We start from the raw sequence: 24,294 nt of genomic DNA, 5'->3' as shown, positions 1-24,294 counted from the left end.
TCACCCATTGTCAAACTTTCTGAGTTGTAACCAACAAATACTTCAGGCATTTTAACTGCCAATTAATCCTACACACAGTTCTTGCTCCTGCTCCATGTCGTGGGAACAAATAATGCTGTGGCCGCTAAATGAGTATAATTATATGGATGTCAGAGAATGGGACGGGCCATTGTAAATGGTCAGTGGATCATAGAATCATAGAGTTGTAAGAGACCACAAGGGTCATCCAGTCCAATGCCCTGCCAAGCAGGAAACACCATCAAAGCATTCCTGGCATATGGTCGTCAAACCTCCGCTTAAAGACCTCCAAAGAAGGAGACTCCACCACACTCCTTGGCAGCAAGTTCCACTGTCGAACAGCTCTTACTGATCATCTCCTTCCCCTTGTTTCAGAACAAAACCACCACATCTGAGTGGACAATAAAGGCTCTTTCCCATCTTTCTCTGATGAAAACAGGGATGTCCTCTTCCATAATAATATTTTTAGTATTTATACCCCGCCCATCTGACTGGGTTACCCCAGCCACTCTGGGTGGCTTCCAACATATTTGAAAACATAATAAAACATTAAACATCAAGAAACCTGCCTATACAGGCAGATGGCTCAGGGGTCTGAAAACTCCATACCCTCCCACATTTATCCGATGAAAATAGTTGTGCTGCTCTGGTTCGCCAGAAGCGGCTTAGTCATGCTGGCCACATGACTTGGAAGCTGGAAGCCGGCTCCCTCGGCCAATAACGTGAGATGAGCACCACAACCCCAGAGTCGTCCGCGACTGGACCTAACGGTCAGGGGTACCTTTACCTTTAAGGAAAAGTGGGACATTCCAGGATGAAATCAGAAACTGGGATGGCTTCTATAAATCCAAGACTGCCCCTGGAAAATAGGGACACTTGGGGGGTTTGTCTTTCACCCCATAAGTTATAAGCAAATTCTCCATCAGGGAAAGTTGCTTTTAGAAATCCCAAGAGGGAGAAGAAAGACAATGCTTCAGATCACCACATAAATGCCGAGGGTTGAATTCAGTAGCCATTAACTGCAAATTCAGTGTTACACCTGAAGGAGCGTCTCCACCTCTATCATTCTGCCTGGAGAATGTCCAGCACCGAGGGCCTTCTGGCGGTTCCCTCGTTGCGAGAAGCCAAGTTACAGGGAACTAGGCAGAGGGCCTTCTCGGTGGTGGCGCCTGCCCTGTGGAACGCCCTCCCAACAGATGTCAAAGAGGAAAACAACTACCAGACTTTTAGAAGACATCTGAAGGCAGCCCTGTTCAGGGAGGCTTTTAATGTTTAATAGATTACTGTGTTTTATTTTTCTGCTGGAAGCCGCCGAGAGTGGCTGGGGAAACCCAGCCAGATGGGCGGGGTATAAATAATAAATTATTATTATTATTATTGTTATTGTTATTACACTGGTACACTGAGAATGTCCTGACAGCATGAGCAGGCTTAAGTGATTGCGAACATACTTGTTTTTCCCAAATCACCTAAAATTTGTAGACTGCATTTGAAGGAGGAGGAGATTCTATAATTATTTAATGCAAGTTAACATTCTCATCCCAGAAACTACTAGGCACGTAAGCCTGCTAAAACAGCTCTACCGGTATGCAACTCTAGATTCACCAATTGAGATCCTGGTATCTCAGATACAGACAGGAAACTGGGAGTAGATGAGTGTTTACATGAGGTGGCAGCTTCCTCAATAGTTTTGCAACAATCAATGGATGTTTTAAAGCCAGCTGGGTTTTCCTATTGGACTAGACTTTTCATAAGCAACATAGAAGGACCAGCCATTGCTGCCAACAGAACTGACCTGAAGCTGCTAGAGGGACGAAGATGTCTATATAACCACCTTCCTGATGCGTCACACAGCTTCTTAACTTTACCCAAAATTCTTTCACCTCAGGTTTAAGAAGGTTCTTGGTACTGATGCTACAGCCTTAAAGAAATTAAATAAGTCAGCCAAATGAACTATCCGTTAGGATTTTTTAAAAACACATCTATAATGTAATGTTATATATATCATACAAAACATATCTCACCATTTTTGTTCACTTTTATGCACCTGCAAAAAACTTTTTAAGCTTTAATCAAGTCTATGTGGTTATATAAATCAGTCATGTATGTTTTTAAATTCTGTTGAATTGCATTTTATTGATATTTTACTGTTTTATGTACACCGCATAGGGCTTGCTGTTTTTATTAAGTGGTTTGTTTTTTTAAAAAATAAATAAATAGTATACATAAATACATCATGGATCATGCCATAAACAGTAAATATTACCTAATAATGAGGCACCAACCTTTTTGCAAGTTGGATAAACTCTTGTAGGCACCACACACAAATGGCAATGTGTGTGTATTCTATTGGTTACAACACAATGATTCTTGCAAGCCTAATTTCAGTGTGGGGAGGGAACCCTGATGATACCCACCAATGAAGACCTCTTTGGGCAGATCTGTGCCAATGGGCAGAGTGTTGACAAGCCTTATATATAACCAATAAATAGAAAAGCAGCAAAGTGTATAGATAACAACCGTATTCCTTTAAGGACATCTTATTACAGTAAATGTATACATTGGTAAAATCTTGGACTGGAGGGCATTTGCAGGGGTGAAGTGCCAGTATTATAATCATGTGAACCTTCCAGACTTCTCCATTAACAGTTGTATTTCATATAGCACTAGCCACTTTATCTCTGAAGGAACTATATTCTGCGAAAATCATTCTGCATATTCAGAACAATGTGCAGGTCAGACTTCCTTCACTGACTACAACATGTCTCAAAGCAGGCTCCTGCTGCCAAAGGCTCATTAAAGGAAAGGAAACTTGCCAATTTCATTGATTTTCGCCATGCAACATTGCTCTGCAATACCAAATGTGATATGCTCAGTTCAAGCGTTTAACTACTTTAAGCGAATCCCACCTTGAAGCAGGTTAATCCCTCTGGAGTCTCCATCAGTAATAATCCCAATACTCTTTGCCATTTGGCCATCCAAGGCCTTTCCTACATAATAAAGGAGGCTTTCCAAGGTTGTGCCACTATGATCATATACTACAGGAATCACTCCAGGCTTAATACTGTCCACAAGCATCTTAAAAATAATAAAGAAACACAATACTGAATAGGAAAGTAGCAGAAAAAGTGACAAACATGCAAACATGGATGGAAATTGGTTTTTGAGAATTATACTAATGTTGAGGTACTGGGCTATTCTTGCATTATGCTAAGTTTAAAAAAACCCTTTTCTATTGTGTTATTATTTTTTAACTAAGCATTAAAGGAATTTAAATGCTATTCAAAATATTATTCAGATTTTATGACTCGTTCAAAACTACTGTTTTACAAAGTCCTAACTTCACTTGCTGTAAATAAGACAATGAGAATACCTCATAAGCAGGAACATGGGATGATATCAAGATAAGACGTAGCTGAGGGGAATGTGTTTCATTAGGGCTCTTTTGTAAAACAGTCCGCTGAAGTCTGTGAGGTAAGACAGGATCAGAGCAGCTGCCAGCAGCGTTCTTTCTATAAATACAAGTGAAACTTAAGGTTAAAGTGACATAAAGAATAACTGGTTTTTAATGACAAATGCACAGAATGAAAACATGAGATCACATATGCTAGACAGCCATGCAGACTGGTTGCAGAGGGAATAAGAAGGTCCAAAGACCCATTGCCATCCTACATTTTAACAGGCCCTCAGAAGGACCATAACACACACATTTTGGCGTCTGGCCTTCCTCAAAATTTTTACTTACAATTGTCTCAAGTGTAAACACAGTCAAAAATTCACCAATACGCCCCTATCCAGGCAAGACAAAAAATATAGGTCGCATTTTGGGTTGCACTAATAGGTAGTTGCTGAATTAATTTGTGGTACATGATTGGAACTTTTCTGTTCTTAACATGTGATATCCCCCTTTTAAATATTTTTCTTTATTCAGTTTCAATATGAACATAAATACAGATTATTATGTGATATTATTTTTAAAAACTGCGTCTTAAGACAGATATTCTGAAATCTCAAATCCTGCTTACCTTTTTGGAAGTATCTCAGCTTCCAGACAAACGCATGGCAGAGATTTAGCATCTGGAGAAATATGTTTGAAAAGCATTTCCTTCGGGGAAGGTGTTCCATTCTAAAATCATTGAGAGAAAATATTAAATGAGAAAGAGTAGGTGGTGGTGGTACCTAGTTTAAGCATCAGGCTTCCATCCTCCATCATGGGTGATAGACATTCTATTTATCAGGTACCTCCCCATTCTTTCTGCCAGTTCAGATCACATTAGTGTCTATGTGAAGCTGGGATGCCAATTGAATCAACAATTATTCTGCAGCAACATTGAACCTTGTTTGGGTGTTTTTATTGGAGACTCCCTTTTCCAACTCTGCAGTCAAGCTTGAAACTGACTGAGGAGATTCAGGAAAGTTAGTTTCCCTTGGTCTAACCAGCCAGGATTACTAAGAGGTTGAAATCAAAGAAGTATATATTATAATCTTCCCCTGACTGTGGTGTCTGTAGTCATATGAATCATTGAATCACAGAATTCTATGATTCTATGATTCCCTCATAGAATCAAATAAGAGGCTTTGTTAAAGGGGGGAAAACAAAACACCTGCATTCAAAACTGGGTTCCTCAAAGCTGCAATTTGAATAGGATATCAAGCAATGCTTTGTGATCATGGTAGTCACAAAGGGGGAAATAATGTGAAATATTTACAGTCTCCAATTTGTCAGGGAGGTGGTATTAGAATTTAATTGCAGAGACATTTTTTTTAATCATACATTCTAGATTTGCAGCCTTTAAATATACATATTAGAGATACTGCCATGCTTTCTCAATTGAAAATTAAAAGGAAGGAAATTCTGCTTTTCAGATTCCAGGTGCTAACTTTGTGAAAAAGAAAAGGTACTTTGTAGAAGCTCGGGGGGTTGGGGGGTGCTGGGCAAGATGCTATTACTGGTCTGCCCTCCTTTTGCCAACCCGCATCTTTCCTGTTGCCTGGACTCTTCTTCTGGGTTAGATCAGCACAGATTCCTCCCAAAATGGGGAAGGGCAAATCAAGCACAGGCACTCTTCCTTGTGCTGCTCACTCAATGAGGGCAGATAAGCAGGCAGTGCCAGCAAGGAGAAAGAGCAGGAGGTCTGGGGCTTGGCTGGTGCCTCCACCACTGGCCTTCCTGAAATGCATTCTTCACATATTCAAGCACTGGGCTTCATTCGTGAGAAGTGACAGAGACAAGACTCAAGTCATGTGTCACTGAAATAGAAACAACAATAGCAACACATGTTGGAACAATAAATACCTTCATTAGAAACATTGCTGCTGATGATCTAACTCGGTCACGGACAGTCTGGGGCAACTTTGGTTGAAATCCATATTTGTAAAATCCCGAGTTCCAAGGTGGACGAGCTTTGATTAATTCCTCTGAAAAGGACCATTGGGCAATGCTGTTTAATCCCAGGTGTTTCAAAAGGCACAGAATATTCTGAAAGCACCCTGTGTACATTTCCTCCAATTACTGGATGATTTCAATTGGTTTGAAAACAAGTTTTTATGTAGCTGGGTATAGATTGTAGCTAACCTAACCTGAGTTGCTGCACACATTACAGACCTGCACAGAAGGTATATACATATTTGAATCCATGTTCCAACCTTATGTCACAAGCACATGCTTCATATACCTGTAGCCCATATGCATGTCAGAAAACCACATCTAACAAAATCCCACATGTTCTCATATTTAATTTTCATATAAAAAGTATAACAAATGAAGCATGTTGTTGTTGTTTAGTCGTTTAGTCGTGTCCGACTCTTCGTGACCCCATGGACCAGAGCACGCCAGGCACTCCTGTCTTCCACTGCCTCCCGCAGTTTGGTCAGACTCATGTTTGTAGCTTCAAGAACACTGTCCAACTATCTCGTCCTCTGTCGTCCCCTTCTCCTTGTGCCCTCCATCTTTCCCAACATCAGGGTCTTTTCCAGGGAGTCTTCTCTTCTCATGAAGGGGCCAAAGTATTGGAGCCTCTGTTGCAGGATCTGTCCTTCCAGTGAGCACTCAGGGCTGATTTCCTTCAGAATGGATAGGTTTGATCTTCTTGCAGTGTATGGGACTCTCAAAAGACTCTCAAATGAAGCATATTATTTATTAAATTATTCCTTCAATTTTTTTTTTACTGTAATTCTTCTGACCATTTGCTTCTGTAGGGGTAAACCACTATTTTAAACTATTTAAACATTGCTTAGAAGGAACACAATTGTGGTACAGGTACACCATTAAAAACTAAGGGTTGTAGCCAACAGTTGCATGAGTGGAAGGCAGCTTTTGGAAGTCATCTTGTCCTTCTTGTCTTCCCAGGGGGTCAAGAAGACCTGCTAAACATTGTTGGTCTGCAGAACAATTGTCCAAAACCAGATGGAGAAATATCACAGCCGAAGCTTTTCAGAGGAATGGGGCTTGCCACTCATGCAACCGTTGGATGTTACTCTAAAGGACAATATAAGACCATCTACCCTGCGAGTCCCATTGAAGAAAATGAGAACTGGTTGAGAATACACCCATACTCTTGTGCACAAGTCTTATTCATCACTGTGGTGCTCAGGGTTGTGCTCTCACTTTCTTAGCACTTTGCTGGATGCGTCAAGAAAGAAGATCCATTACACAACCAAACATTCACTGCTTTCCTGTGTAATATATTATCTTGCTGGTTTGCTTTGTTTTTTAACAAACATTAACTCCCTGGGGGATAGATTTATTATGCAATCTTATTCATGTCTACTCAGAAGTAAGTCCCACAAACTGAATCAAGTCACAATGTCATCCAACTTACTTTTGCATACAGTTAATCTCTCTCTTATAATTTTCCGCAGACATCTTTCACGTAGTTTTTCTTTTTGGTCTTCATTTTCTGGTTTTGGTTCACTCAGTGTTTCGTACGACCCAGCAACTTCCCTCGGAGTTAAGTAATCCAGGTCAGTTGCACAAGAAATATAATGCTGTTTCCAAGCACTATACTCATTTTTTTCAGGAAAGTATGGTAGAAACCATCCAAACATCATGCATTTCGGCATCCACAGACAATCCTTTGAGTAGGGAAGTAGAAAACAGAGGGTTGTTTTCCAAAGGAAAATATTGTCTAAACATCCATGAATCTTAAGGTGTGGCTTATTTAAAAGGGCGCACAGCCCCCACAAGGTGGTTTTCAATATTAAAATACTCTCACATACAAAAAAGAGAGAAGCAGCTGAATATTTTCCCTCCAAGTAAGTACAATTCAGCCAAATGCTACCTTGAATAAGCACAGCTTCAGAGTTTACTCTGAAGTCCAGGATCATACAGGTATAGATGGTCCTTCAGAGAAGTCCTAATTTTCCAGGGGCTACAATATGTAGGGAGCCTACATGATAAAAAAGCAGGCTCCCCAACTTGCAGAGGGCAACAATGATATGGGTTGGAGGTCTAGCATGCTCATCCCCACAGCCCTCCCTCACACGTGCAATATCCCAGATATCCTAAATGCCAGAAGAGGACTATAGTGTTCTTGCACCAAATGCAAAATGTAGTTTTGGCTCTGGTGAATATCATATATACCAAGGATGAGGTCCACATTCCCTTCTGTGCAACTGTTTGTAGGCCACATGGAAGAGGGCAGAGCAATGGATGTAAATGTTATATTTGTACAGTAGGCTAGTTTCTCCAAACTCTTCTCTATCCTTGAAGCAAGTAAAGGGCATTTGCATAGGTTAAGGACACATCGTCGCCAGGCAAAAAACAGGCGAAGAAGATGCAAAAGGGGTGGCCAGGGAAGAGAGAGCATGGCCAGGCAGAGTACATGTATGGTGAGAGTCCCAGGCTTGGAGATTTGGCCACTAGGCCTGAGGTTCCCCCCAGTTGAGATAATAGACCCAAAGCTTACCTGTTCACTTAAAAACTTCCAATGCCAGCTGACTTGGGCTGCTGCACAAAGGTCCTTAGCATTGAGAAAGGAGAATATGTACAAAGATATGAAACGTGGCAGTACAGTGGTGAAGTCCACTTTGGCCACTGGGGTATTCTCTACAAACCATCTTTCAGCAAACCTGCGAAACAGGACAAGCCTAAGTGGGTGGTTATTGATACCCTCTGCTAAGGTTCTGATTACCACCTTTCAGGAGCTATGGAAAGATCCAGGAGAATTATTGCCAGGAGACTCAGAAGAATATAAAAGTGATATTGGCCGTGTTCGCATGGCACAAATTAAGCCAGACAACATCACAAGGCAAAGCATATTTGTGGGCCAATGCAAGAAAAGATCGAGGAGGAACAAAGCAGCTACAAGCTCCTTTTCAGGAAAATACATATTACAGTGGTCCTAGTAAGTCATATTTTGGCTTACCGTGTCATGCACACTGGGATTTGGACTGGATTCTGATGTTGGGTGAAACTGGTTTTCAGAAAAAGGCATAGCAGTGTCTGAACTTCCAGACATAACAAGCAAAGCTCTCTTGTCTGCTCAGCACTTAGTTTCATAAGTTGCTTTCCATCTTTACAATGCTGCAGCCTCTTGAGGCAGAGCAATCACCCTAACTGTGGTTTGTCAATGGTCTCTGAACTGACACAACACTAATCCACAGTTAGCACAAACTGTAATTTACAAACTAACTTCAACACAGTGGTTTCAGTTTCTGGTTTGTCGTCTACAAATAAACCATAGATTGTGGGCAAGTTTGGGTTCATACATAAAAGCAAACTACAGTTTGAAGTTATGTCTCAACCCAGGCATTGCGGGTCACTGCAAAAACTCTGTAGGTATTTACGACACATACACCCCACTGTTCCCTTGAGAAGCTCAAAGCAGCTTCACTACATGCTTGTGGATTTCTAAATTTAAGTGTTTTGCTTTCTGTGAACACCGGACAGTGATGGAATTGGAGTCAGCCTGGCTGGAGTTAAAGATCCATTTTTCCAGAGGTGTTCTGCGGAGCCTATTTTTTCTTTTCACAAAATGCAGCCTGGGAAACAACTTGTGGCTCACTTACTTCAGTTGTGACTTATTGCACTTGATCAATATGCCATGGAGAAACTGCTTGCGCTGCTTGTCCGTCCACAGGTCAAACCAGTGACTTATAAGCCTGACTCTTTCCTGAAAGAGCTGGGGGGGGGGGGAGGGAAATCACAGGTTTCTCTCAAAGAGCAGCTCCCACCATCACACTTAAATATACACAGTGTTTTCCCTGGCGCTCATCTTTCACACCCTGACATATAGTCATCTTTTGTAAACTTCCCTTTCACTGGGGATTTCTAGGAAGTGCTACTCTGTGGCAGGAAGGCACCATTATGAAATCCCGTCAGTGTTACTGTTCCATTGCTTTGAACTCAATGAGCATTCAGTCTCTTTTCTGAGGGGAGAAGAATGAGCCCCATCTAATTTGGACATTAAACATCTTTCCTTTGAGAGTGTGCCTACAACTGCCACATGCACATAAAAAAAGAGAAAATCAAATCGGCCTTTGTGTGGACGTGATTGGGGGACAGGTGAAGTTCCCAAAACAGGGCCCTCATTCCCCTCAAAAAGGAACGTTATGAGGCTGCTGTAGAGACTTAACTTGCACCCGTTGGGACCTTTTCTCACTGTAGGTGGGTGTCCATGGGAAAGGCCTTTCTTTCTTTTATTTGTTCTCAGTAACAATTATAGCAAGTAGATTATAAGTTACGATGTAGATACCATATTCAAAGATGCCTCAGATAGTCCTGACCTGCAGCGGGCATCATTGTTGGCATTTCATAACTTAGCAAGTGCTGTGATATTGCACTTAGTGTGCGGGGGTAGGTTTTGGCAAGGCCAAGCAATAGGGATTAGTGGTCAGAGCTCCTGTCACTCCAGAATTTGAAGGCATCAGCTGGCAGGCACACCTATGCAGCAGTGACATCAATATATATCTGTAAACATGCAAGTCCTTCCTACTCAAATTATGAAAGTATGAATCAATATGCAAGGGTGTGTGTGTGTGTGTGTGTGTGTGTAAGCTTTAGGAGTACAATGAAGGGCAAAAGCATGATGATTAAATGAATTATATGTGACTGCAACTCACCTGATTGTTAAGAGATTTGTTTTCAATAGGTGTCCAAGTACTGAACCGTGTCTTCAAAATTTCTGTAGTCTGATTTTGATCCAGGCTCTTTGTTCGTCCTGCAAGCAGCCCTAAGCTTTCCAAATGCCATTCTTTAACACTGTGTGATGTGTGTATTGTGTCAGCTGTGGCCATCTTCCGTGGCTAATAGCGCTGCAGCTACACGCTCCATACAGACATGCTTAAAGGCCTAGAAATAGAAGAGAGACACTTCTTCCTGGAAAATAAACTCTGGGTTTAGAATTCCATTGAACTATGTATCTGAGTCACATCAGCCTTGGGGGCCACAACTCTTTGTTTTTTTTCTCCTGAAAGACCAAAACTACTGTAATCCTAACCTCACTTGCCTGGGACTAAGTCCCACTGAATTCAACAAAACTTACTTCTCAGTAGACATGGTTGGGCTGGTGCTGTAACATGGCTACCCCTCTGGAAATCATTAAACCATGTTGCTCATTAAAATGAGGTGCCACACATTGATTTAAATGGGGCAAAAATATAACAAGATGGTGGTTTAAAACCCTCTTTTTTAAAGCTTGAAATTGCTTTCAGTTTGTTTTCATAGCAAACATGGATTTTACTTCTCTGATCAATTTAATATTCCATACTGTTCCTTATACTGTGTCGGGTTCAATCCCTGGCATCTGGATTGGGTTGGGAAAGATCCCTGCCTCAAATAGTAGAGAACCACTGCCAATCAGTGTAGACAATACTAAACTAGATGGACCAATGGTCTGACTCAGTGTAAGAACGCTTCACTTGATTCCAGAACATGGCAGAGATGTGCTAGATTTTTAACCTGCCAAAATTCATGCTTGAGCACCCACAATCAATCTCTCGGCTCCGTCATTATTCCCATCGAGCTTCTCACATTTTCCTCCTTAGCCATGCTACAAATTAATCCTTTGTGCACCACTCTATTAGTGGCACATACTTTATTTATTTTTCCTTTTTTTCCTTCTGGACCCTGCCATGTTTCATAGGTTTACTGGAGGATGAGAATATCAACTCCTGCAGTTTTTAAAACACAACCAAACAGAACAAAATCTTGTCTATTTTACCACCTCCACCCTATAAAGAAAAACAGGGAACAAGAACAGTATTTACCTCAGTAGAATATTGTTTCTGGCCCGTGAGGAAGCCACTAGAGACCTGCTGTATGAAATGCAAAACTGCTGCAGGATTGGCTGAAGGTCAGTACTTCCTTACATCTCCATAGGAACCAAAGTACACAACACAAGGCACTTTGGGCTTACGGCCAAGAGGAATGAAACAGGACCAAAGGAGAAAGCTTCTTTTATCATTCTGGTCTAATTCTGACTCCGCTTACACCGGCATAGTCAGTAGAGCTGTCAGCTTACATTTCTTAGGATGTCACCTTTACTTCTGGAAGGACTCCAATGCATTTCACAGAAAGCAGCCAGCAGAAAGCAGCAACTACACACGCGACAATCATAGACTCTCTAGCAGGGGTGTTGGAAGAATGACTAAGATAATTGATGTGAAGCACTTTGACTACAATGCATCTACATTTAAGTCACCTTTTCCTTGCTTCTGAAGAAAAAAATAGATGTATATAAAAAGAAACTCCTTTTGTATCTTATGCATCATTTCCATAGCTTAACTGAAATTTGTTGGCCTGTCAGAACCTTTGGTACAACTCTACATAAAAAAAACCCCCCAACACCACAGAGTTTTATTCAAAAGTGATTGTATAGGTTTTCTTCTGTTTTTGTATTTTTATTATTTGCAGTCTTGATGAAAAAGAATGAATGTCTCAAAATAAGTTTCAGATCTTCATGGCAGAACTTTATTTACATCTTACTCTCGGTCTTATTGAGTGCTTCTTACTGGAATTATTAGTTCCTCGTGTTAACTGTTGTTCTTGGACTAACTTAATTTTGTTTTTATGTTTTTATATTTTATTGCTGGAGTTCTTTTTTTTTAAAAAAAAGGTGGGATATAAGCTTTCTAAAACAAAGAACCCAAATGATCTTCAGATTCAGGGAGTGAAAACCAACTATGGGTTAAACAAACTCCTCTAGCTAGAGATTTGGAGAATAAAACAAGAATTTCAATGCAAACTGGATGTCATGGACTGGCTGGATGCAGAGAAGTGGTAGGAAGCACCAGCTGGGGAACCCCCAGGAGAAGAAGGCTCAGAGCCAGGGGATTGGTAGTGGGACAAGGGTGAGTTGTCCGAGGGGGAAGACGCAGGGGAGGGGGTGTTTGAAGCTGGAGGGGCAACAGGGTTTAGTAAGCAAGAAGAAACTGTGGCAGAGTGCAGTTCAGACTTTGAAGCTGAAGCAGAAGCTGGAGAGGAAGGGAGTCAAGAGGCTGCTGAAGAATCCAGGGAGTCTCCCCAGCCTGCTGCGACCAGCTCCCCTTCCCCCAGTCTCCAAGAATGTGCAGAGAAATGAAAAGTGCAGAACAGAGATTAGTTGTGTGCAGACGCAGTTTGAGACTGTGCGGGAAAAACTCAGGAGAAGAGGAGCCTTAGAGAAGGGTGGGGAGCAAGGGACCTTTAGTCCTTGCAAGTGTGTCATCGGGGCAAGACCTCCTAGGAAGAGACAGCTAGGCCTGAACTTGAATAAAGTTTTAACTTCACCGACCTTGGGTGATTTATTGTTTTTTGGTGACCTACGCCTGACTCAAGCCCTGATACTGCAGTATAATTCCTACCCTTGCCCCCTACCAAAATAAGCCACACTTAAAGAACCTCTCCGAGATGGTTGGACAGTGTTCTCGAGATGGTTGGACAGTGTTCTCGAAGCTACGAACATGAGTTTGACCAAACTGTGGGAGGCAGTGCAAGACAGGAGTGCCTGGCGTGCTATGGTCCATGGGGTCACGAAGAGTCGGACACGACTAAACGACTAAACAACAACAAAGAACCTCTCAGTAGTAGACATATAAATTGTTACTGTAGAGAAAAACACTAGCAATCTTTAGAATTATTTTATTGCTGAAATAAATTAAACACTCATTTAACAGCATCACCCGCAAAAAAAAAAGACACACAGGAACGTCTAAGCTGATTGTCTGCACTGTGGGAAAGCAGCAGGAACACCACGCTCCATTATTAATTTAATCAAAGTTGAACATGTTATATTAAAAATCATACTTCTATAGAACTCAAAATCATCCGAACACTCAGCATAAAAACGCATTTTCAAGTTTTCCAAACACTTCATGGTAGATAAGGCAGTAATACAAAGCATAGCAGCAAGACATGGTCATCCTGTACCCTAGTTTCCAACCCTGACAGATATGTAGAACTTGCATCTGCTAAGAGGAATGTGTGAATATGTTCACTTGCATATAGATACTTTGCTGCAGACCCAAGAGAGAGAGTCCACTGGAAATGAAATAAGACACCCTGGGTTTCCGAAACACAAAAAAGACAAGGTGCATTTTAGCTTGTGCTGGTATTCGGAACATCTTGAACATCTGCTAAATGAAGTTTTTGTCTGAAAGAAGCAAGTTAAGGAACTGCATCTTACAGGATTGAACTATAAAATCATCAATTTTTCTAGTATTATACGTACTTTGAAATACGTACCTTTGTTTAAGGTAATAGCAAGAAAAGCAGAGTATTATTAAGAAGCCACAGGAACATAGGAGAATATGTTTCATGGGTTTGTTAATCTAACACAACCTAAAATAAAAGGCTTAAAATAAAAGGTTGCTTGAGGAGTTGAACTGATGTCAAATTGTTTAACCTAGATTCATCATTACAATTTGCTTACGAACTACCTGTAAGGTGTACAATTTGGGCAATTAACACTTGCTTCGTCAGCACAGGCCATTTCACAAAAAGGATACATAGAGGAATTCAGTTCTTCCAGCTACAATGTAAAAAAACAGAGAATCAGCATGATAGTGATAAATTAGCCAAGCAATCAAGTTTCAGTTAGTTAGATCCAGTGTGTCCCTTCTGCAAGTGGGAGGGCACCTTCCATTCACAAAAAGGACTGAGATCCAATGGAGTCTTCCACTGGAGGAAGGTTGATTATACCAGTGATATGAAAGGAGGTGCCCTGGACCCAAGGGCTTTATAGATACCCATCAGCACTTTGCCCAAAAGCATTTTGATAACCAGTATAGATGCTTGTTCTGGTTCACTGCAAAACTAAATTCAGGCTTACTGTAATTATTGTACCATTTTCAGAATTCTTCTGGTTGCCCAAGCTTAGGCTTAGACAGCAGTGGAATAAGCAACTTCAGAGTTCTATTCAGTCAAGCATGAAAGTACAGTGCTTAAGAAAACTAATCTTAGCATCTATAGATGTGGTTCTTATTGTTACAAGAATTTCCATCCAGCTCTTCCCAACTTCTGAATACAGATGTGACTGTGTAGAGCAACTCCCCGTTGTTTATACTTACATCTGACAGCAGTCTATCAAGATTCGAGTCACTAGCTACTTTTCTCTTATCTTCAGGAAGTTCTTCCAACTCCCCATAAAGCTCTAGATTCAAGCGGGCCAGCTTCTCCTGCATTCCTCTTACATGTTCCATTTGCTCTATGGAACATTCATTTCCTGAAACAATCAGAATGCAGAAATATCAAAACAAAGTTCTGACCATACCTGCCAAATCTCTCGTAGACGCAACTTCCGGTGTCGCTTTGCTTATCTATGGGCACCGAAAATGGCCGGCGCTGGCGCCAGAAGTCACGTCTACACATGTCTGGAAGTGCATAGACGCAACTTCCGGTGTCGGCGCCAGCCATTTTCGGTGCACACAGATGGGCAAAACGACACCAGAAGTTGCATCTACGCACTTCCGGGCATGCGTAGACATGACTTCCGGCGCTGGCCATTTTCTGGTGCCCACAGATGGGCAAAGCGGCACCAGAAAAATGGCCGCCGACAGGAACCAAAATAAGGGAGATTAACGGGAGAGGAGCTGAAATGGGAGACCTCCGGGAAATGGTAAGGAAAAACAGGTGTTTCCCGGGAAATACGGGGTACTTGGCAGCTATGGTTCTGACAATGGTAAAGGATTCCGTTCGACTTCCAAGGTACGACTGTATAAAAGAATTAGAAGATTTACACTGGCAAAAGTATGCAGCATAAGACAATACATTATAGCTCTACAGTACAGTACGCACACCTCTGGTTGTTTGTCTTTCAGGATGTGAACGCAGCAAACCGTTAGTATTTTTCTGGGTTTCACCACACACACATGTGCAGAAGTGCTAAACCACGCCGTGCGCATGCGCAGAAGTGGCACCTCTGGTTGCGAATTCCTTCGGATGTGGCCAGACTTCTGGAACGGATCCCGTTCGCAACTGGAGGTACCACTGTATTTTGAAGTCTGGCAATAGTACCATGATCTTCCCCCTCTGCTACAGATACCCAGATTTAGAGGGAGAGATGTCTTAGTGAAACACCGCCTAATTTTTAAGAGATCTAGCCAAGACTAAAGACTTTCAACCATATCCTACACTTTTACATGTGAAAGAAGTGCATGTTTGTGTGGAGAAGTAGCAGCCAAGTTACCAAATGCTTGAAGTTTGCCAGAGTGGAAGTCATTCAGAAGACTCAGAAGTCCTTTCTCCATCTCTTGAACATCTGATACATCAGTGAGAAATGAGTGCTGGATTGGAGCAGACTGCGCTCCTTTGCTTTCTGCTCCTGGTGCTTTGGCTTTCTCTTTCATGCCCCTGACAAAAAGAAGTTATTTAAAGTATTACCATCTTCTTGGTGCTCTCATTCTTTTTGCTATCTTGAATGTACAATGTGACAAATGCCTTAAAGAAAAAATCATCCTGGGACAAAAGCACAAATATATTAACTAATTATGCTATATCCAAAACTAGTGTTCTAGTTTGCAATTTACAGTATCATTAAGAAAGAAAACGAGCTCTATCTGATATCATGCAAAGATTTCATGGAAAATTCCTAGCTTAGAAAGGCTGCATGCTAATTTCTGAATTAGAGATAACTACTTGAATGACAGGGATTTCTCTCCTTTAAAAATGTTTGACAAATTCTAAATGGAAACTTTTGGGTCTCATTGTTTTACTGAAGACTATCCAAACCAGGCATAGGCAAACTTGGCCCTCCAGATGTTTTGGGACTACAACTCCCATCATCCCTAGCTAACAGGACTAGTGGTCAGTGATGATGGGAACTGTAGTCTCAAAACACCTGGAGGGCCGAGTTTCCCTATGCTTGATCCAAACCATGTGTTGGATTTTTTTTTCTAAAAAGTATTCAACAACCCACTATTTCCAAAACTCTATATTATAAAATTAAAAGTAGCCTAACAACAGACCTCCGAATTCTGAAAATGTGTAATATCTGCAGATTAAACAAATTTTGAACAAGATCACATGGAATTAATCAACAATGCAGACTTCATGTCATTAGAAACAAAGTATTTGCTTGAGGAAAAAGTACTGTGTTTAATTATTACTCAATCTTATGAATTGATATTAGGTGTAGGATTATTATTTTTCTACCTTCTAAATTTTTTTTATTTTATTTTTTGCATTTCTGGGTTGTTTTGTTACTGTTTTAGTGAATTTATATGCTTGTATATAGTCTTGGGTGCCTTGCTGCAGAAAGATAACTAATAAAATTTATAAACAGTAAAATTCTCTCAAGTACTTTTAGTTTGATTACTTTTCCCTTTTTGTGATTCCACTAGAACTGTTGTAGAAAAAAGCAATCGCTGAAAATGTAAGCCTACACAAGACTTCTCAGAAATAAAGAGCCATTGTATCTAATGACGTTTACTGTAAGTTGCATCTAATGACGTTTACTGTAAGTTGGTGTAAGATTGCAGCCTAAATCACCTCTTTATTTTTTTGCCTCTGCCTGAAAAATATAAAGTCTCAATTTGGCTAGCAGCTTGACAACAACAGGCAACATATGCGCATTTACCTTTTAAACTTTGGTTTCTGTGAAGGTGGCTGTGGTGCAGGATTTGAAAACACTGCACTTTTGCTAGGAGGCACAGAATTTTTCTTATTGTTGACCACTTGAGTGACATGAGAAGTGGATGATTTGGGACTCCTCCTCTTAGTTTTTCTTTCTTCCATTTTCACAGATTGTTGGTACTATATGGTTAATGCTTCTGAAGAGGAAATATTAAATAATATATAGTGTTATCTGTGCCAATGAAGAACACGGTTAATATTAACAGATCAATTTTAGAGTATTTTTACATATATTTTCAGTTCTGTGAGGCACTTCAAGAGTGTAGTCAGGAAGCAAGATATAAACATCTCTTATGTGCATTTAATAAAAAGTAATCCCCATTGTTCAAGGTTCTTACTTCCAAATATGCATCGAATTGGAATGTTATGCTTGCAAGCTGGCTTTAGCTTTTGTGTGGCCAATGCCGTTTAATAATATCTCTGCTTGAAATATTTTTTATTAGCCTATCAATCATTATTTTATAGTTAAATAATTATACAGAGAAATATATGTTGCATGATATTTGAAGTGGCCCAAATATGACCATATTTTAAGTGTCTATGCAATCATAGCACAAAAAGTAAAAGAAAAATATAAGTAACTACTGGTAATAATTAGTTGTGCTCACGTTCCTACAACTGTATCCACCACAGCAATATACTTTTATTATATACTGCAGTTACAATATTTACCTGGGATAAAGTCCCATTGAACTCGGTGGAATTAACTGCTGAGTAAATATAAATTAGAATTAGGCTGCACATTTCTAAGCTAATACTAACAAAGAGATTCAGAAAAGGTTGCATGACCATCTATTAACACTCCAGCTATGGCTAACTGCAGGCCCCCTTATATATCTGACAAAGGAGGTTCAGACCATAATAAAAATATATTATCCAAGGTGCCACTAGGCTCTTCTTGCTTATGTTAGGACAAACCAACATGGCAACTTTTCTAGAATTTGCCACTTGGTTGACGTGATGCAAATCCTGTCAGTTGAATTACATCTGATTAATATTGGTAGATTATTATTTTAAGGCCTTACTAAAGTTCATAGAAAAGCCTAATACCAAAATAACAAATCTTAACAGTGTGCCATTAGTATTGCTCCGTTCTGCCTTTGTCAGACCACACCTGGAGTACTTTGTCCAATTCTGGCCACGACAATTTAAGGAGGATATTGACAAGCTGGAACATGTGCAGAGGAGGGTGAGACCAAGATGATCAAAGGTTTGAAAACCAAACCTTAGGAGGAACGGTTGAGGGAGCTGGGTATGTTTAGCCTGGAAAAGACAATGATGGTAAGACCTGTTCAACGGTGAAACAAACTCCCTTGTAAAGTGGTGGACTCTCCTTCCTTGGAGGTTTTTAATCAGAGGCTGGATGGCCATATGCCATGGATGCTTTAGCTGAGATTCCTGCACTGCAGGGGGTTGGAATAGATGACCCCCAGGATCCCTTCCAAGTCTACAATTCTATGACTGTCTGATGAAGGTGGATGGTCCAATTTGCTGCAGGGCAAGCAGTAGCGTCAGGTAAATCACTTTTAATAATGATATTTAAAAGACAATAAAAAAATACCAACTCTCTCCTGGCATGATATTCGTTTAAAAAAGCTGATGGGAAGGGAATGCAGAATTTAAAATAAAGTTGCTGTTCTAGGAGAGCGGGGCAAAAACACGGGAAACAAAAAAAAAACTCATCTAACTTAAAGCCAATACTTATTCCGAAAATTGCATATTTTTAAAATATGTTTAAGGAATAGATGAAAGAACCCTGGTAGAGCCTTTTATCACATCTAAAATATCTGAGTGCTAGAAATAATTTCCGGCTGTTAGAAGGCCAATTTTGCCACCATTTTCCAAGTAAAGCTCTTTTCTGACTGACGAAAGAGAACGGAAACCAAAATTCTTCCTCCTCGCTAGATCCCCCTTACCTGGAGTTCACATTTGTCCGAACTGAAGCATTTCAGCCTGGTATTTACGGAAGCGACATCCGTGATCGTCATGTGACCTGAAAGAGCCTCATGAGGGCGTTCCCGTGCCGCGTGATAGTTCCTTTGCATTTTGGGAGTTGTAGTACGATTTCATCCCAAACGGCATGTTTTCGTCGAGAGAAAAAATACATTTCCCACAATCCATTTCGATAAAAGGGGAAATAGGCGGGGCGCGGAAGGTGTTACAGGAAGGTCGGGGAGCGCGCGAAGAAAAAGGAGTGAGGAGAATGAATCGCCTTTTCATATACTAACGCCGTTCGATGCGCGTAGGGGGCGCGGCCTTCAACGCCAAGAGACTACAACTCCCGTGATCCCCCGCGGCGGAGAGAGAGAGAGAGAGAGAGAGAGAGAGAGAGAGAGAGAGAGAGAGAGAGAGAGAGAGAGAGAGAGAGAGAGAGAGACCCTATTAGGAAAATCAGCTTGATCCTGGAAGGGAGAGGGAAGTGGGCACTAGCCCTTCCTCTGAGAGCAGCACTGATTGGCTTTGCTAATTGCGGTTGTCCATAATTGGCAAGGGCGGAGCGCGTAGGTAGGCTCACAATAAGGCTTCATAGCTGCCAAGTTATCCCTTTTTAAAGGGATTTTCCTTTATGCTGAATAGGCTTCCTCGCGAGAAAAGGGAAAACTTGGCAGCTATGCAATAAGGGCGGGCCCTTGATTAGAGAAAAGGGAGCGCCCTCTCAGGCGGAAAACGATAGGAAAGGCAATGCACTGATTTCAGTTCTTGTTCTTGTTCTGGGGCTGCGTTGGCTCACCTGCTCTGCTCCTCAAGCATGGAGCGTTTAAAAAAGCTCCACAGCGTCAGCGCTGCTGCTCTTTGTCCCCAATACAGTGATACACCCTTGACCTCTCTCTCTCTCTTTCTTCTGTTGTACGAATTCATAGTACTGTACTCCTCCTCTCTTGCTTGCTTCCAGCGCTGCAATGAATATCCCGATCGTACGCATGTTCAATCGGATGCAAACCCTTCTGGATTCAATGCCAAGCAAGTGTTTAATGCCAGTTCTCCTACGCTCCCTTACACTAACAAGGAAGCACGGATGTTCAGTTACCGAGTTGCTGCAGGAAAACCCTGACGATGTCCATCTGTTCCAAGATTCAGTTGACGCATCTAATTTTTAGAATGAAAGGTGAATGTGAGCAAAGGGAAATGAAACTTTTCCTCTCCTCCTCCCATAGCTGCCAAGTTTTCCCTTTTCTCGCGAGGAAGCCTATTCAGCATAAGGGAAAATCCCTTAAAAAAAGGGATAACTTGGCAGCTATGCCTCCTCCCCGTCTTCCCCACACGCTCCATTGCTGCGTACACTTTTCGTCTCAGGCTGACCCTCTTTGGTATCAGAGCCAGCATGGGGAGAAAAGTGCCTGTAGGGATAGCGCACAGGGAGAAGATGGGGCAAAGTTCACTTCCCGTCCTCCACAGGCACCTTTCCTTATAAAAAAAATTGACTTATCCTCGTGTTTTATGTAGATAGGGCAGATAGATAAACAAATGTGGCTTTCAGTTTGGCTCATCCGTACTCTCAAGCAGGGCATTGTGGATTCCAAGTTAGCTGCTACTCAGAATTTGGAACAACAATGCCAAATTCATGTTTATCCTGAGTGGGAAAGGAGTAGTACTGTCCAGCATGTAATTTTGGGTGTAATTGTGGCTCTCTATGGAAATGATTACTTAGGATTGTCAACACAGTTCTGGAAATTGAACTTGTGGTAGGCCAGTGCTCAGGCAGCCACTTTACTGCAGTCACAAATTATTGCCCTTTACTTCACCCTGCACTGATCCTGTGCTGTGCTGCAGCATTGTGGTGGTTTTTTTGTTTTTTGTTTTGGTTTGGTTTTGCTATTGCTATTGCTTCCATGCAAGAGTTTGCTTAGCCAGTTTATGCCAATATTGGGAAGGGAAGACAGTCAGGAAACCTGTGGCAGAATTGCATTGGATTTTAAAATGGAATCTGTCCCAGTTAATTGTAAACCTTATTATGATAAGTTCTCTTCCGAGAACTGCAGGCTGCTCTTCGTGGAGTGATTTGTAAAGCCTTCTTTAGTGGCCCTGAGACTCATGCACATGGTGGCCAGGGCTACCCCACCCATGAGGCAAGGTGAGACTACCACCTCAGGCGGCAGGATCTACAGGGGCAGCAGACCCAGTTTCCAAGGAATGCATTGCCTGCTGCTGCTGCTGCCACCGCCACTGCCATGTACTCCTTGCCGCCTCCTCAGCAGTCCCCACCATGCCACCTCTATAGCAGCCTCTTGGCGTCTGGTCTCCTCCCACTGCATGAGATGAAATGGTGGGGGCTGCCCTCTGGGGATTTCTGGGCTCTGCACCTGGCCAGTGTGTTTTAGAGTGAGCCCCTTCCCTACCTATCCACAATGACCTTTGATTCCCATATGGTAAGGTTGAGTTGCGTACCATCCCCTTGTTCCCAGTGTTGATCCTTATTCCCCCTTTGTTCCTGATGTAGATCTTCACTCTTTCCCTGGCGGGAGGGGGGCAGAACGGACCATACCATTTTGTGGTTTGCCTCAGGTGCCAAAATGTCTTGGACCGGTCCTAATGGTGGCCATCCTAAAACCTTCCAATTAGTGTTCCTCTCCCTGCCTGTGGCAAGCATGTTGTATTCAACCATAATTACACATAGGGTGAATCTTCCAGTACCCAACACAGCCAGAAAGCCAAATCCACAACTGACCTGCTACACTTTGGGGGATACTGTTGGGAGAGCAGTGTAGTCGATGCCTCCATTTATGATTATTATGGGCCTGTGTTTCCCCGGCTACTATGGCATTACAAAGAAAACCTCATAAAACACCGAGATGGGAAAACATCAGAGAACGCTGTAGCTGAGGTTGCCTCATTGAGATTTGGAACATGTTCACAGAATTTCTGTATGACCCCTGAGGAACAGATTTACCTCAGCATGTGTTAGATGTAAGCTGCTGCTGCTTCTCCCTGTCTTTCTCTTTTGACAATTAAGTTTTCTTGTATCAGCTTTATTTCTTGTTTCTTTTTGGTGTGTTTCCACTGGACTTGCTGCTGGTGGTTTGACCACTTTTTTGTCCACTCAGCAGTAATAAAATATGCTTTCTCTCTTAAACAGGGCCTCCTAGCCTAATCTGGCTTGGTACTTAGTGTCCTCCACTTCAAAAAATAGAAAAAAAAATGGGGGGGGGGAGAATGGGAAACCTGTAGCACCTTCAGGGGAGTGAAACTGAAAGAGTAGAAAATAATATTAAGACCTCCAGAAAAAAAGGGGGGGGGAACCATGCTTGAATGCATGGGATGAGGCCATACTTAATTGCCTTTACTACACATTTGTCCCTTTTCAAAGCTTTTCTTCACAACTATAAACATTTAATCTCTTTTCTCTCACAAAACAACACAGACAAATCCACCATTTAAAAATCATTCTAATACACATTTAAGACCTTTATACCATTTTAAATATACTGTAACATTTACTTCATAATTCCTTCCTCATAATAACATATTGATTTCAGTGTTAGCCAAGGCAAAATAAAATGTCAGATCTAGTCAATATACAACATAGGCTTGGATCTCACATTGCATTTCTGGGGTCCCCCGCCCCACAATTCTTTCTTTCCCCCACAGCCTCCAGTGTCACTTCCTGCACTTTTCCAGAGGGTGCTAAACTCTCTAGGGCAGATTTCCATGGCTGCATAGGGAAGGGTGAAATTGCTTTCCCACCCTGACACTGTGTAAACAGAATTCTGCTCATAGGAATGTAGCATCCAAGCCATAGTGTTACTGACAAAAATCCACACAGTGTATCAGCAGTAACTATTGACCAGCTAAAACTTAAGAAGCCTCTTGAGTATTCGTAGGTCAGAACAGCTCATGTCATGTGAGGAGGGCTGATCCCTATGCAAGTTTCTGTTCTATATTAGTTGCTGATGACGCCCAGATCATTCCATCAAAATCAGGTGAGGCACAGAAGCAACTGGATCAGAGCCTGGAGAGCAATAATGGGTTGGATGAGGGCCAACGCACTGAAACTGAATCCTTACAAGATGGATGTTCTGTGGGTGGGTACATGACATACCTACAGAGCCCTGCTTTATATATTTGAAAACCCTCTTTCAAATCTAAATACAAGATATATAGTGCTGCTGTCTGTGTTGCTTCCGCAAACTTATGAAGCAGTGTCCAAAAAACAAAAAAGAAAGTGACATTTCAGTCATTCAGAGTAAAATGGAGGATAACATTTCTTTTCAACAGATTCACTCCCATCTGATTGAGGTGAGAGGTTAAAGATGGGGCAGAGAGAAAGGTGCAGGGGAGGGTGCCTAACTTGTTTTGCAGGATTGAAGCCACTCCCACTGATAATACCGTAGTAATAATAGTGCACAGCTGGTTTAAATGACATGAACAGTGGAAGTAAAATGCAGTAACTAAAAAAAGGGGGGTTTAAATCTAAGTAAGTCATTGTGTGAGTGGAACTTCTCCTCCCCATCCTCACCTTTCATGCCCACTCCCAAATCAACTCTAGAGGGTTTTGGGAAACACCAGATCAAATTTGGGAGGGGGCACACAGGAGACAAATATAGAAAGTATGCAATTACTTGGTTGCATACAACCAGGACTGGTCCACCCATGAGGCAAGGTGAGGCAATCGCCTCGGGTGACAGGATGCATCACTTGCCGCTGCCACCGCTGCCACAGTAGCAGCAACAGCTGCAACACACTCCTTGGAAGCCAGGATTGCCACCTCCTCAATGCTACCTTCCCAATGCTACCTTGACATCAGCCTCTTGGTCTCCTCCCAATTCCCAGGGAGGAAATGGCAGGGGCTACCTTCTGGGTCCCCTGGGCCCTGCACCCACCTGGTGTGATTCAGAGCTGGCCTCTTTCCCCCTGCAATGACATTTGCTTTCCTCTACAACCACCAGGTAAGGTTGAATTGACATCAAACACATTGTTCCTGGTTTAATCATCATCACCACACTTCTACCCTGGTGGGAGGGGGAGCCATTTTGTGGTTCGCCTCAGGTACCAAAATGTCTTGGGTTGGCTCTGGATACAACCCATAACAAATGTAGCTTGGATATCCTTACAATAAAGGGTCAGTAGTTGCAGTATTACTACAAGTCGGGGCATGGGCTATGTGCCTCACAAGCATGCAGGAAGTGGAGGGGAGAACTAATGTGGTTCTGACCATCATCCATACTGCAGTCCTATCAGATATTGGAGACATACTTCTTCGCATAGGTCTTTGTTCCTTCTTCAGGTTG

At 41.9% G+C, this 24,294-nt stretch overlaps 2 protein-coding genes across 9 annotated transcripts in view; both read right to left on the bottom strand.

Annotated features, from left to right (window-relative positions):
• Positions 1 to 11,335, bottom strand: part of ECT2L (epithelial cell transforming 2 like) — a 33,139-nt gene extending 21,804 nt beyond the window's left edge. For 4 of the 7 annotated variants that reach the window (XM_088666214.1, XM_088666217.1, XM_088666216.1 and 1 more), the window contains exons 1-10: positions 11,227 to 11,335; positions 10,081 to 10,309; positions 9,028 to 9,140; positions 7,926 to 8,088; positions 6,840 to 7,092; positions 5,315 to 5,436; positions 4,044 to 4,144; positions 3,392 to 3,530; positions 2,928 to 3,096; positions 1,814 to 1,939 (exon numbers count right to left, since the gene is read on the bottom strand). In XM_088666214.1, coding sequence (XP_088522340.1) covers positions 1,814 to 1,939; positions 2,928 to 3,096; positions 3,392 to 3,530; positions 4,044 to 4,144; positions 5,315 to 5,436; positions 6,840 to 7,092; positions 7,926 to 8,088; positions 9,028 to 9,140; positions 10,081 to 10,254 — 1,360 coding nt within the window. In that variant the 5' untranslated portion in view covers positions 10,255 to 10,309; positions 11,227 to 11,335. Of the gene's footprint in view, positions 1 to 1,813; positions 1,940 to 2,927; positions 3,097 to 3,391; positions 3,531 to 4,043; positions 4,145 to 5,314; positions 5,437 to 6,839; positions 7,093 to 7,925; positions 8,089 to 9,027; positions 9,141 to 10,080; positions 10,337 to 11,226 lie in introns of those variants that run through there. The other 3 variants (XM_088666215.1, XM_088666219.1, XM_088666220.1) reach the window with 3 other exon arrangements.
• A 1,727-nt stretch (positions 11,336 to 13,062) lies between these two features.
• Positions 13,063 to 19,074, bottom strand: CCDC28A (coiled-coil domain containing 28A). 2 transcript variants are annotated; one of them, XM_035108866.3, is made up of 6 exons: positions 18,985 to 19,074; positions 17,013 to 17,205; positions 15,624 to 15,787; positions 14,506 to 14,660; positions 13,945 to 13,967; positions 13,063 to 13,589 (listed from the first exon to the last, which is right to left on the bottom strand). In XM_035108866.3, exons 2-6 carry the CDS (start codon positions 17,168 to 17,170, stop codon positions 13,535 to 13,537), a joined length of 555 nt encoding a protein of 184 aa, XP_034964757.1. In that variant the 5' UTR covers positions 17,171 to 17,205; positions 18,985 to 19,074; the 3' UTR covers positions 13,063 to 13,534. The 2 variants fall into 2 exon arrangements, with proteins under 2 accessions (XP_034964757.1, XP_034964758.1); XM_035108867.3 differs by lacking the exon at positions 18,985 to 19,074 and adding an exon at positions 18,183 to 18,336.
• Between the last annotated feature and the right edge of the window lie 5,220 nt (positions 19,075 to 24,294).

Source organism: Zootoca vivipara, chromosome 3 (assembly GCF_965207765.1).
Source record: "Zootoca vivipara chromosome 3, rZooViv2.hap1.1, whole genome shotgun sequence".
NCBI lineage: Eukaryota > Metazoa > Chordata > Lepidosauria > Squamata > Lacertidae > Zootoca > Zootoca vivipara.
This window is presented reverse-complemented; position numbering and strand designations above follow the sequence as displayed.